At 29.8% G+C, this 14,132-nt stretch overlaps 2 protein-coding genes across 3 annotated transcripts; one reads left to right on the forward strand and one right to left on the reverse strand.

Annotated features, from left to right (window-relative positions):
* The first annotated feature begins 2,008 nt into the window (after positions 1 to 2,008).
* On the forward strand, positions 2,009 to 7,827 carry LOC108694073 (mucin-5AC-like). Of its 2 annotated transcripts, none has more exons than XM_018203359.1 (5): positions 2,009 to 2,240; positions 4,806 to 5,714; positions 6,251 to 6,365; positions 6,902 to 7,043; positions 7,183 to 7,827. In XM_018203359.1, the coding sequence occupies exons 1-5, from the start codon at positions 2,150 to 2,152 to the stop codon at positions 7,369 to 7,371; spliced, it is 1,446 nt and encodes a 481-aa protein (XP_018058848.1). In that variant the 5' UTR covers positions 2,009 to 2,149; the 3' UTR covers positions 7,372 to 7,827. The 2 variants fall into 2 exon arrangements, with proteins under 2 accessions (XP_018058848.1, XP_018058849.1); XM_018203360.1 differs by having other exon boundaries at positions 7,133 to 7,775.
* A 59-nt stretch (positions 7,828 to 7,886) lies between these two features.
* On the reverse strand, positions 7,887 to 11,299 carry LOC108694074. Its single transcript, XM_018203361.1, has 3 exons — positions 10,270 to 11,299; positions 8,494 to 8,814; positions 7,887 to 8,141 (listed from the first exon to the last, which is right to left on the reverse strand). The coding sequence occupies exons 1-3, from the start codon at positions 10,582 to 10,584 to the stop codon at positions 7,935 to 7,937; spliced, it is 843 nt and encodes a 280-aa protein (XP_018058850.1). The 5' UTR covers positions 10,585 to 11,299; the 3' UTR covers positions 7,887 to 7,934.
* Between the last annotated feature and the right edge of the window lie 2,833 nt (positions 11,300 to 14,132).

The following is a 14,132-nucleotide window of genomic DNA, read 5'->3' on the forward strand; positions in this document are numbered from 1 at the left end:
ACATTTTTTTGATCGGAATGCCACCATTTTTCACCGGAATGGAATATTTTTATCGCTCATATTTAAAAAATTTGAGTCACGTCGAGCCGTGACTAAACGAGCAACAATATCATGAGTAAAAGGCGATGCATTTTACTTATGCTGTATTATGCTGTTCATAATTAGTTTGAATGAAATATTACTGCGCAAAGAAGTTCCGCGAATGCAACTGAGAGGGTACTAATTTGTTAGCTGCTAGCTGATAATCAATTGTTTGCAAAGGATTACTCTGATCGATTAATTGGAAAATACGCGCTCGAGCTTCGGGCGCGGGTTTAAGGGGACCAGAGAACGATGGAGTAATCACTAATATCCTGGATCGATTATCAGTCTAACAGGATGTGGAAACCAGCTGCGATCGTCTAGTGACAGACTATTATTATTTATAAATAATTACGTGCAAATTGACGCTATTAATGGTGATACTGGGTGAAATATCGACTAGTGAAAAAATTATGATTAATGGCAATGAATATATATTGGATTTCGCAATTAAAGGAAGCTAAAGTTACTCGTAATCAGAATATCAGAAGTGATAGGTCACGGAGAAATATTCTTATATCTCCAAGAGATATTAGAGATATTTGAAGTAGCAATGCTTACTATCCAACAATAAGTCTCGATACTATCTAATAAGTTTTCTTTCAATCATAAATACTAAGGAATAAATTGAAAAACATATTGATTATTTCGATTAATAGCGTTATTAGTATTAATAGTGTTCGGAATATACATAATTGAAAATTAAAACTTTTCCGGGATAGGTATTACGTGTTGAAACATGTACATTTGTTTAGAAAGGATTTAAAAAATTAAAAAATTATAGAAAATCAAATTAAAGAAAAGTAAAAATTCTACTCAAATAATTCATAAATATTATAGAAGCGAATATATATTGTGTAACAATGAAACAAATATCTACATATGTATCAGTTAAACAGTTCGGAAAAATACTTCGTTTTTCTTTCAACTTGTTGCAATTTTATATATGAATACAATAACTTGATTATGGAATAATTTTCGCGCCTAAATTAAATTCATAACCTCGTAAATGCACGTGCTCACTAAAATCTTGCGTGAATAAAAAACTATAATTAACGTTTTGACTTCCCGATATGAAAAAATTTATAATCTTGAATGTACTATTTTGATATTGGCTGTATTCTACAATTATAATCAGATGATTAAAAGAAGATGTTTCCACCGTCCATGATTATTTCCTACTTACGCTGCTATTATCGCAGGGTTATCATAGTGCAAATTGTAGAAATGAAATCATGTGTTTTTCCCAAATAAAAACAACATAACAAGAATTGAGATGATGTGATATAAAGAGCAAGATCACTGTCAAGGCCTGAATGATTCTATTCTATTAAAACAAGCAGAATTCGCAGTAAAAATGGCAAATTAAATGAATGCAGAATAACCGTGGAACAAAGAAATATTAAATCAGTTAATCGATTTTGTTTTCTAAGTAAATTTGTAATATCTTAACATATTAAATCTCGATATATTTCTAAAAAGTGTTACCTTATTTAAAAACAGTTGAATACATTTTTTCATAGATTTATATAGAAATTATAATTATTGCAAGCTGCAAGAAAAAGACGGAAGACTGTTTTGATTTTTATTTTTTACAAAGCTGTATTTTATAATCCATTTTAAATAAAAAACTATACCGAACATTTTTTATCAATAGTGAAATTGAATTTTATTTGCAAATTTTTATTATATTAACTATAAATAAAATTGCACATAGCAATTTTGCAACAAATGTCAATAAAATTTTATAAATTCGTCTGGATAATCCATATTTCGCACATGACGTTTATCAATAATATGACGTAAAATTTCTTTTGAATTTTTCAAGAACGTAATATTGCAAGAAAAAATGCTAGGAGGTAAGTGCTAATACGAGTGGATGCTATATAAGATGATCGCAGCACCAGCTGAGTCAGTCATTCTTTTGCAGACTGCGGCAACATCAAGATCATTCGGTCCTTACGCGATAAAGTAGTGATACATAAATAATAAGCAATAATATACGTAAGAATTATTATTTCTCGGTTTTTCCGCGTTTACTTACTTCATCGACGATATCATCAGAAAAATGAATAGTAAGATCTTCGTACTATTCGCTTTGGTTGCTGTCTTAGGATCCTTTACGGAGGCCCGATTCGCTTTTGGTTATCCCTACGGATGTGAGTAGACGATCTTGAAGATTTTTCCATTTTTCTCATTCATGAGCGAGTTTAACAATTTTCTATTTGTTTATTAATGTGATAATGTACGTTTGAATGCACCAAATATTTTAACATCAATTGCATTTCTGCAATTAAGATTCACATTTGAATTGCAACTACGATATTAAAGTATTTTTATGTAAGCAAATCTTTTTTACATTTTTTATTACAAATATTTGCTACTAAGAGTTCAATATATTAATATTTATGAGAATAGGGTGGGAAGATAAATTACGTACTAGAAATTAATATATTCATTGTAATTAAAAAGAAATCATGAGTTCGATGCATAACATTTTTTTTCCATAATTTTTCTTTAATTAATCACTTCTATTAGATAATCTTTTTAGTGTTTTATGCAATGTATGATATAATGATATCGAGTGTAAATATAATGATATCGAGTTAATTCTGCAATGTTAATTATTAACGAAATAAAATTATTAAAAAAAGAATTGCTTATTGCAACATCAAGGATAAAAATTAAAGCCAGTATTAAGTTATATAACAACAATATTGCGTTTAACCAGAAATAGCTGACGGTGCGCGGGAATTTCAGGATAATTGCGAGAGTAGCAAACGCAGCAAAATTCCACGACGAATTCGATATATAATTGATTTTATGATTTTAATCAATGCCAAAGAGGAGATTTGTTGTCAGGCTGTTGGCATTCTCTTTGTGAACGTAAACATTCAGAAATTATACGATTGTAGATAAAGATACTTCGAAAAATGAATAATTAAGAAATCTTTTATTTATGACATTAATTATTTTGCTATAAATATAGTCACTAATCTTTACCAAAAATCTTTTTATAAACATTTTATAACTTATCATTAAATCACTAAACAAGCTTTGATTTGAAATTATTTACGATGATATTTGAAATTATTTACGATAATTGTGCAAATACGTTAATTTGCATGAGGCAATTTACACATTTAATTTCTTTTTCTTTTTTTCTAAGATTATCCATTAATGATACTAATATTTTTTATTTTTAAATAAGGATATAATAGATATAATAGATTTCAGTCATCATTATTATTTTATTATACACGCCTTACACGTCTATGTTATTCTCAATATTTTATTCTTGATTAATTACAATTATTATAATATTAAATATATGACATAATATTAAATATATGAAAATTAGAAAAAGAAAATAACACGTGCATTATGCACAATTTTATTTGACGCAACTGACATAATTATTCACGCCGATTGTTTTGTGAAATGTGGAATGTGGAAATATATAAGATTGTTGCATTAATATCGTTAGTGATTAAATCGTCATTAAATCATCATTAAATCGTCGATTGTTAAGAGCGTGAACGATATTAATCGTGATAACCAAGATTGATGTTCGTCTGTGCAACCATGCGTTTTCCGTGATACAGCATGCTCGTCTGCGTATATAAACATATGCGTAACTCACACGACTGCTAGCCAAATGAAGATAATTTGACGCCTGTAGACCGTGACCTCATTCCGTTCTTTACCTTGACTCAGAAGATACTTTCTTTTTCATTATCTTCTCATAATTTCTCTTTTCCGTTTTTTTCTCTTGTGCATGACACTCTATTCCTATCATATAAAATATACGGCTAATTGACTTATCAAAATCTACTTTTGTTTAAACAGGTGGAATTTACCAGGTGAAATATATTTTTTAATATAAAATTTACAATATATAATATGTGTGCATTTGTAGTAATGAGATAATTAAATAATAGAAAGGTAAGTTGAAAAAGAGTTTTAATTTAAATACAATACCAATAAATAAATGAAATGATGAGATGAAACATACGTAAATATCAATGATTCTAAACATTACAATATTATCGAAAAAAAAAATGCTATAAGTACGTGATTTATCAAGTTAACGTGACTGTACAACTTTAATAATTTTTTATGATTGATATCACGTTCATGGTTAATCACGTATTGTTAAATTATCATTAATTTTTATCTAATTAAGCTGAAGATAAGTCAATGATAAAAATAATTTGTTCGTAAACTATATTTTAATTGGCAAGTTTTTTAATAATTTGATAGACTAATGTTTTTATTATAAATAGTTCAAGTTCAGGATTTTAATTGTCGTATATTTTATATGAATGATTTTTAAATGTTTTTAAATGTTTCCCGAATATTAATATCTCCTTATAAAATACTACATGTATATGTATAGCATTTAAACCTGAGCACATTACATTATCTTTATTAAACATTACTATTTACAGCAATAATATGATTAGTAACACATCTATTAAATGTTATCTATTATTTATTACATTAAGCATTATTATACACATATTGTAAGTGTGACTAGTATAATATTTCTAGTACATAATTGGTCTCTCTGGTGATGGAATTTCAAGATATGTTCATGAGACATATTGCAACTAACAATGCTTTTTCAACTAGTAGCTGAGAATCATCAACAAAACGAGTTTCATCTTAAGTAACAACGATCGATAAAAAAATTGCTCTTCTGTTTTCGTTTTTTTTCGAAGCTGGAGAACAACACGTTGACAAACCGTTCATCATGATGTCCAGAGTGAAGCGAGAAATTGACGATTCGAATGGTGAGAGTACCACCAAACCTACTACCAGTCAAGCAACTACAACCTCCTCGACAACAGATCCCACAACAACATCATCATCGACCACACCATCATCGACTACACCATCATCAACTACACCATCATCGACTACACCTCCAACGTCACCTACAACCACCCCATCCACTGAACCAACTACTACACCAACCACTACCACAGAGGCGACGTCTCCCACGACTACTCCGACCTCCACTTCTGCCAGTACTCCCACATCCACTTCCACTACTCCAACAACTCTATCCACTACGCCTAGTACAACTCCAGAAAGTACGAAACCGACGTCCGAGAAACCAAGCGACATTCAGCCACGTTCGAATGTCGACGAACCTGAAGACTCTACTAAGAAACCTGAACCTAAAAATGAAGCACCAACTCCTGGACCATTTGGCACTCCCGGATTTGGATCCGGATTCGGACCCGGATTCGGATCTGGTTTCGGACCTGGATTCGGATCCGGATTCGGTCCTGGCGGTTATGATTCAGGTTTCGATCCCTATGCTGGATTCAACTCTATACCAAGTTATAACCCGAACTATGCATGGACCGGTACAAACAACGGGCCCGGATTCGCATCCGCAGGCGCGTCCGCTGGAAGTTTTGGATATCCAGGATATCCAATGGGATTTCCCACGGCGGCTTCACCGACGGGATATCCGACGCCATCTTTCAGTAGTCGAGGAGGATTTCAAGATAATTTACCAAATCAAGATAATCCACTAAATAAGGATGACTCACCGAGCAAGGATATCTCACCGAACAAGAATAATTCACCAAATCAGAACGGATTCAATTTCGGTGGAGGTACGAGCATGAACCCAAAAATGCAAGGACGAAGACTGACTCAAAATTTTGGAAGATAATGAATGAATTGGGGTTGCATGCTATGATTTGAACATTTCTCGGTGTGTGTAAAAGATCGGCAAAAGATTGAAACCAATTGGATATCAAAGGCAAAGAAGAGACATCAGAATTATGTATCTCGAAATTTGTTTGGCGAAATCGTGCTGATGTTCTTTTAAAAATGCATGATATTCTGTCGAACGTAATTGGATCTTATACTATATAAAGCGACTAATGTCGTGATAATAATTTTCGACATTTATTTATTTATTTATTTATATCATATTCGCGTGCGTTTGTACATTTATATTATTTATTTATATATTTATTTACTTATATGTGTGCATTTATGTATTTATTTATTTATTTGTTTAGGTAACTTATATTAGATAGTTTATATTAACTTTTATGATTTATAAGTAAATGCAATCGCATGTATATGCATGATTTTTATATGTTATTATTTGTATCTTATCGTGTACTGTATTTTTTCGCAGATCCGTATAACCCAGGACCCGGATTCTTTTATCCAGGACAATTTCCTAGTTTTAATGATCCTACTTTTAATATGATCAAACAAATTCAGGCGCAGATCGAGGCGCAACATAAGGCGTAAGTCTTCGAATAATATAAATAATTGCAAATGATTGAAACATAAAATTAACTTGAGCGGAATTTCTTGAAATTATATTTATAAAATCATTTGCACAATTTCAATACTGTTTTAACATTTAACAACAGAGAGCTCTTTCAAGTCTACCATTTAGTTAATAAAATCTCTCTCTAATATAAATTCTATATAAATTTTAGATTAATTTTTATCAATAGGTATATTAAATACGTATTTAAAAATATTGAAGTTATTTTAAAGTAAAACTTTTTTATGTATAAAATTTTATTACATAATTAAAACAGCATTGTCCCTATAATTAATTACTGTAAAATTTTGTATTATTTATTCTTTTGGTAATATTTCTTCCCATATTTCGTTTTAGGAACTGTCTATCTAGTTTTTTATCCTGAAGATCAAGCAGAAACATTCAATGTTTTGTATCTAATATTTTTAATTTTTAAAAAATGTAATTGCAAATTATCTCATTCATATATGTTTCTAAAGCACATTATAAATAAGAATTTGTATTGTATAGCAACATGGAGCTCCATAATCGTTTGGCCAATGAAGCCGCTAATTACGATGGCAAACATTACGGTGGCGGTATACCTCAGGTTGCGAGTGCCAGCATTGGTTTAGGCCCATATGGTGGTTTTCAATCTGGCCAAATTAGTCCCGTGAGTTTTAATTTTTTTCATAAATTATCGCACGCAAAAAGCAATACAGAAATTGTCCAGTTAATATGCTTCATTTTGCACACAATCAGATTCCAGTCTACTCAATATAGTATTATTACTGGCGATCTATCCGTCATAGGCTTCTCCAGGAATAGAATCCAGATTTGCTGACGATCTTCCTCCGCCATCGGGTAACAGCTATGGAGTATTCTCTAGTTCGAGCTCCTCCAGCATGACCGGTCCGGATGGCAGGCCGATTAATCATAAGTCTTCCATTACAGGCGTTAACGATAATGGAAAAATTTCTTATCGCACTCTATATGATTAATTAAATTACACTCTTAATTGCATATGTTTATAATCATTAATTTACTATCATGTACTGTATAGAACGTACCATAATGATGATGAAGTTTTATAATTTAAAATTGTTGATGTTACAAAGTAAGATTGTAGCATAAAATTCTCAAAACTCAGGCTCAAATATTTCCTTAAGATTATCACACAAATACTCAAGTTTCTCTTAGAACTAACTATTTGTTTCTTAAAAGTTATAACTTTTATACACGATATACACATTTAAAAATCTTGACAAAATCTTTATGAGTGTTATGTTCTACTCGAATAATATAGAGTAAATACAATTTTATATTTTTGACGACTATTCTGCATTTAATTATTACATTTATATATTTAATTTATATATTTAATTAAATATATATTCATATTATTGTATCTACTGTGCATAAATTAAACTCTTGACGCTTTTAAATTGATTTCTTAATTTTATTATGTGATGATTAAATTGCTTTTAATAACATGATTAAAAAATATTATAGCAATATTTACATCATTAAAGTTTTACACACAATTTAATAAATTATTTTATAATTAATATGTGTCGTCGCTGAGTTTGGTCTTGCTAAGTGGCGGTTCAATTTTATCATCCACTATAGGTCTATCTCGTACCCATGTGTTATGATCTCGAAATTTCACGTTATCATGATTTCCAAAATGATAATTCCAATTCATTTGATGAGGCTGCCGAAAAGTTCGTCCATATCTGGGCTCATTATACCCATGATAATTAGATTGAACCTGTTACGATAGAAGAAGAGCATATCTTTAAAATATTGAAATATTGCAAGAAATTTTAAACTCATTTCAGATGATATATATATATATATATATATATAGTTAAACTGTTGAGGAAATAAAATTTTATGTATTATAAAATATAAAAAATACTTGAAGAAATAAACATCTATATAAAATTTACATTAAAACATATAAACAATATTCGAATATATAGCATATAGAATTGTAAATAGAATTCTATCTAAAATCTGTACACAATTATTGTATATATAGATCATCGAAAGCTTTAATTACTTGAATATTGATTTTCATGTATTAAATCTCATATAGTGGAATAAATGAATTTTCTCACCTGTGGAATGTTATTAAAATATAAATGCGCGTCTATTGAACGTGGCGAATTTATTGAATGAAAAATTGGTTGCTCATAGTCCTCATTGATACCTCGAAAACTATTGATTACTGGAACATCATCAATCTTAATATTCGGTTTTGCTTTCGTAATAATGCTAAAATACACTTCGGTGACAATATTTCCTTTTTCGTCTGATTTCGAGGAAATGGATACGTTACAAATACTATATTTGCAAGAATTTTCGTTTGGTATACTATCGTTGTTATTCACAACGACTTGAATATTATTGATTATTTTTGGTTGTTTTGCTGAATTTTCCTACAAAAAATTTAATTATCGCATTACTTAAAAGAGCTGCAATAGTTTTTAACGCCAATATATTATATAATTATTAACTTTCTAATAATAACATTAATAGAAATAAAAGTAATAACATTTACACATCACTAGAAATAACATAATATTTGAAATGAAATAATTTTCATAATGATTAATTCGAAACTCTGTAAAACTTCTTAATACAGAATGAAAATTATTTAATGCCATCTTACAAATTAATTTTAATCTCAGTTCAACTTATTCAATTAGAAAAAGATAAATTAGTTGAATAGAAATTAAAATTAAACTTTAGTAAAAACGAGTATAAATGTGTAAAATATTAGATAATGATAGAAAATAGTGGAAATACAAATAAGGAAATAGAATTGGATTTAATATTAGTTTAATATCTGTAAATTTGATAAATTTGGTAATTAATTATTTATTTTATTAAATTAATTTGATGATAGTAAATGTTCTAACATTTATGATACTTATGAGTATTTTAAACACACCTAATGATGGATTTTCGACTTATAAAATTTATATAAATTCGATCTATTTATATAATATCTCTCTCTCTCTGTCTCTCTCTCTCTGTCTCTCTCTCTCTCTCTCTCTCTCTCTCTCTCTCTCTCTCTCTCTCTCTCATGAGTGTTCAACATAAACTAATATATAAATTTGAACTAATTTTGGAATATATTCAGAATATATATACATTATATTACACGTAAATGTTATTTGAGGAAGCATAATGTTGCGAAATAGATTTGATATTAGCTTTAATAGCTTTACATTTGATAAAATACGATACATATAAAATTAAAAAATGAATAATAGATTATGCGATTAACTGAATAATAATTCTCTTAAATTAAATTGAATTGAATACTTTAATTTAATTCTAAATCTAATTTTTAAATTAAAAAACTGAGTTTAATTTATTAATGTTTACACTTAACATTAAATTGCATTATTTCTTAATTTTATCTTTCATTATCTGCAAAATAATAATGCTTGATAATAATTATTGATTCTTATATATCATAATTTACCCAATTTATATAATGTTTAATTTTAAACATTAAATTGAAAATTAAATTTAGCTCAAATTAAATATAAACTAATTTTTAATTTTTGATCATTATACTATTCATATTGTATTATTTATAAATTACACCTATTATATATAAATTTAATTTTTCAATTATTTTTAATTACGTAATCTATTATTTGTTTTATTTTATGGATATGAAAGTTGTAAATTTGTTAAAACAATTATAACATTATAACATTCGCATTTTCTTGAAGAACTAATAGTTATGATGTACAAATGTCTAAAAAATCCACATGCAAATACGTAAAAAAATGCGCAATTATACAATATTTATTGTTTTGTATAAAAACTCACCTCACGAGACATAATTATTTTTTTTTGTAACATCTATTACTCACGTGCAATGTATAGATCCTTCTTTTTCTCGGTTCTTTTACGAACTCGTTTCCCTGATGCCAGATTAATGTCGATGGATTAGATGTACGCAAAATTGATTCTGGTGAATTAGCAGATTTTTTTAAATTTAAGATCGTGAAGGTCGGATTGTCTAATGTTTCTTCATTTTCGTTGGAATCCAAATCGACTTTTGACGAAACTTTGACACTCGTGCTAAAATTATTAAAAATCATGATCACAAAACAACCGGTGAGAATTATTCTCGTTTGCATTTTCATTGTTCGTTTGCGAATATACTGGGGACACTGATTTTTCATAAAATACTTGTATCAGGATGCATGTTATTTTAAAGAAGGGATAAATAGTCATAGCGGATGTATATAGTATATATAGTAATGACAATCATTATTGTAGAAAATTGCAATGACCTCCAACTCGTAAAGCGTAACAAAGATAGATTCAAAGAAGCAAGTATGTACTTTTCTTAAAGGATTCGGACCAGTGATTTTAATTGCTTCCTGAGATCGATATCGCAAGATCCAAGCTCGTAATATAAATGAACGATCATTATATGTAAATAAGATCGTTAAAGGAAAAAATGACAAATAAGAATTTTACACATTTAATCGATTATATATTCTCGGAAAGATGCATGTACCTATCTACATAAATTTCTGAAATCAATCGTTATCAGTGTATCTTCTAATATATTCCAGCAGTGTACAATTTCAAAATATGTGATTAACATTAACATTAGAAACGAGACTAATCTATTACAACGTTCACTATTTTCTGAAGAGTATACTTACTTTCGCGCTGAACAAAGATTCGCTGTAATCATGATTCATTGTGAATAGCTTAACGGAGGGTACGATGAATACCCATGAATGACATTATCTCGCGTCTATTGCGATGAGCAAAGTGTTCGTTCTAAAATGCACCCCGTTATGGTCCGTTGCAGCCAGCACATCAGTGCTAAAGTAATTTCAAATCCTGTCACCCTCAACGGTTGGCCAAATCCCAATGTAAACAAAGAGCGCAAGGGCCTCATTGAGATTCATTAAAACTCTTGTTGCCTTTTTCAACGCTACGAACTATGACGGTTCTCTTCCCAATCACACTGTCTTTGTTCATAGGACTTCACTTATTGTCTCAACGTTAAAAGGTTTATCTTTGTCATTTGATTTAATTGTTTATTAAAAGCAATGCAAGACCAATTGTGTAATGAATAAATTAGAGAGAGAATTCTAATGGTGTCATCCTTTCCTATGCCGTATTTCGTGCGTCACGTAATAATGATTCATCCGTACAGCAGGCGCCAAATGTTCGTTTTGCGATCGCGCTTAAGTTGTTCGTGCCAAAGATGTAATTATGCAGTGGCGAATCGTCAGGCAATCGCTGGATATCGCATTACGTAAATCTTCTTTGTAAGATCGGTGATTACGAGACTTATGGGCATCACGGTCGCACAATGACGCAGAATTCTCATTAAGTGTAAATTCTCGAAAGTGATTGTATTTCGTTGTGATTGTGACCGAAGAATGTTTATTTCCGAGAAAACAAAATGCGCCGGTGATTAATTTATAATCAATTTTCTAAGTTTGGATTGTTCGTTTTCTCGAGAAATATTCGACGGTAACGACTGATGCGACACGATTGTGCCGTAAAAACTGTATTTCAAACGAGTTTTTGCTGTTCTTGCTGTTTCTCGCACAATTAAACTTTACGCGTTTGTCTGCCGATTGTATAAATATATGTCCTTTTTTCCACGCATGTTTTTATCAGTTTCCGGCTTTTCAAGCATGCACCAAGGATACACCCTTGATTTCATGAGCAGGTAGCATTTATTGTCGATGGAGCGTAGAAAATGGAGTGCCTAATGTAACATGCCTAATCGAGCTTACACTATTAAGCATCGATATACTCGGAGACGTATCTTGACAATGTAAATATGTTGCAAATTAATGTTCTGGCGATCCAAGACTGTTCATTCTCCCACGGAATATACTTCACAAAGTATCATTATTCGTAGATGCCGAACAAAGAGCGCATAATAAACATATTAGAAAAAAGTTCGTGGCGTTTTTTTAATGCCATCTAACGGGAAAAACGCCACGAACTTTTTCCCACACTAATATCCCACACTAATATCAATTCAGGAGAAAACGATTTATATATCTATGAAAGAGGAATTTGGGTAATAGCGCGTCGATATGTTAATATGTGCTGACATATTTAAATGATTTTAATATATTGCAATATATTTAAATCATGGAATTATTCATAAACGCGGAAAAATATTACAATGGTTTAATAACGAATAGAAAAATAAAACTCAATAAAAATAATTATATTTCAATTAAACGATTAAATTGCAGAGCTATAAAATGTTGAATTTACATACATTATATATATCTACATACTAATAAATTACTTATACTCATAAAATTATATTTATGAATATTGCAATAATCCTGAAATATTATGAATAATTATTCATTTGAATATAATTTAATTACTCACAGAATATGGAAAAACTCTGTAAAATGCGACTAAAGATTTTATGTTAATAATTTTTGCATAGTGTCGATCAATTTTTCTTTAACTATTTATGCATGTGATATAATTAAGAAATAATCCATATCTATTAGCAGAATTGTTAAGAGTATTTTAAATTACATTTTTACAATTTATTATTTTTTCTTAAATTCTTTTTATAATTATATTATTATTGTAGGTATATAACTTATTTGTAATTAAAAGAATTAATAGCATATAAATTTTATGATATATAAATTTAAACATTATATTATATAAAAATGAAAAAAATCATGAAAACTCAATATTCATTATTTTAAACGAAACATCGCGGAGATTGCCGTTAATTTTCTCATGCGACACCGGCACCGTTGCCATACGAATTACAAGACTCGTTTAAGACATGACATATGGCTTTGACGAACGGTTTCCGAGAAAACAGAAACTCTTTCCGTAACGCGTTTGCACCCTTCCTTTCACCACGAGAATACATTGGCCAGAAATAGCTGGACGGTTTAAAACGATGCTTTATTCTAGAAAGAGTTGACATTTACGGCTGTTTTTGTAGTGATGGATCAGTGAGAGGGTGGATGTAGACAAAAGTAACGATGCTGTCATTCTGTATCGTATAGATAGAAATTTATTGGGCTCGCAATGCTAACGCCTGTCTGTACAATTATAGTCTCGCGCGCTATGTCAATTATGTACAAAGGATTCTTTCGTTTAATCGCGATTCGTATACTCATGGATAACGTGTATGCACACGATTCAAAAATACATTATGTACAAAAATACAAAAGAGAAAGAAGGAGAAAAGGTATTGGCACACTCGAAATACATTCATGTAGGCAAGCAAAGCGCGTATCACATGGCTCAGATTTGCAGTTTCACTACCGGCAGTACAGGTTTCCGAAAATGGTGCACAATGAAGTACGTTCACCGGTTTTGGTTATCGCGAGTGACACAGGTCGAAGGAGCACCTAACACGTGGCGCAATAGTAGGAGTTCAGTCTTAACTTTTACAATATGAATAATTCACGCGATTTCTACATGTGCTTATTTACTATACAAGACAACGTCTTGACAAGTTCGAAATTAGAAATATACATATATATAGCTATTAGAAATATACATATATTTGTATATGTATATTTCTAATTAAAATTTTAGAATCTCTTTGTATGAAAATTAATAGTAAAATTTTATTATAAATTCGAATTTGACCGAGAGTTACTCTTTAAGCGATTTATTTAATTGCACTGTTTTGAAAAAAAAAAAGTGATGCTATGTATATGTATATGTATATGTATATATATATATATATATA

The sequence above is a fragment of the Atta colombica genome, unplaced genomic scaffold, assembly GCF_001594045.1.
Source record: "Atta colombica isolate Treedump-2 unplaced genomic scaffold, Acol1.0 scaffold112, whole genome shotgun sequence".
Taxonomy (NCBI): domain Eukaryota; kingdom Metazoa; phylum Arthropoda; class Insecta; order Hymenoptera; family Formicidae; genus Atta; species Atta colombica.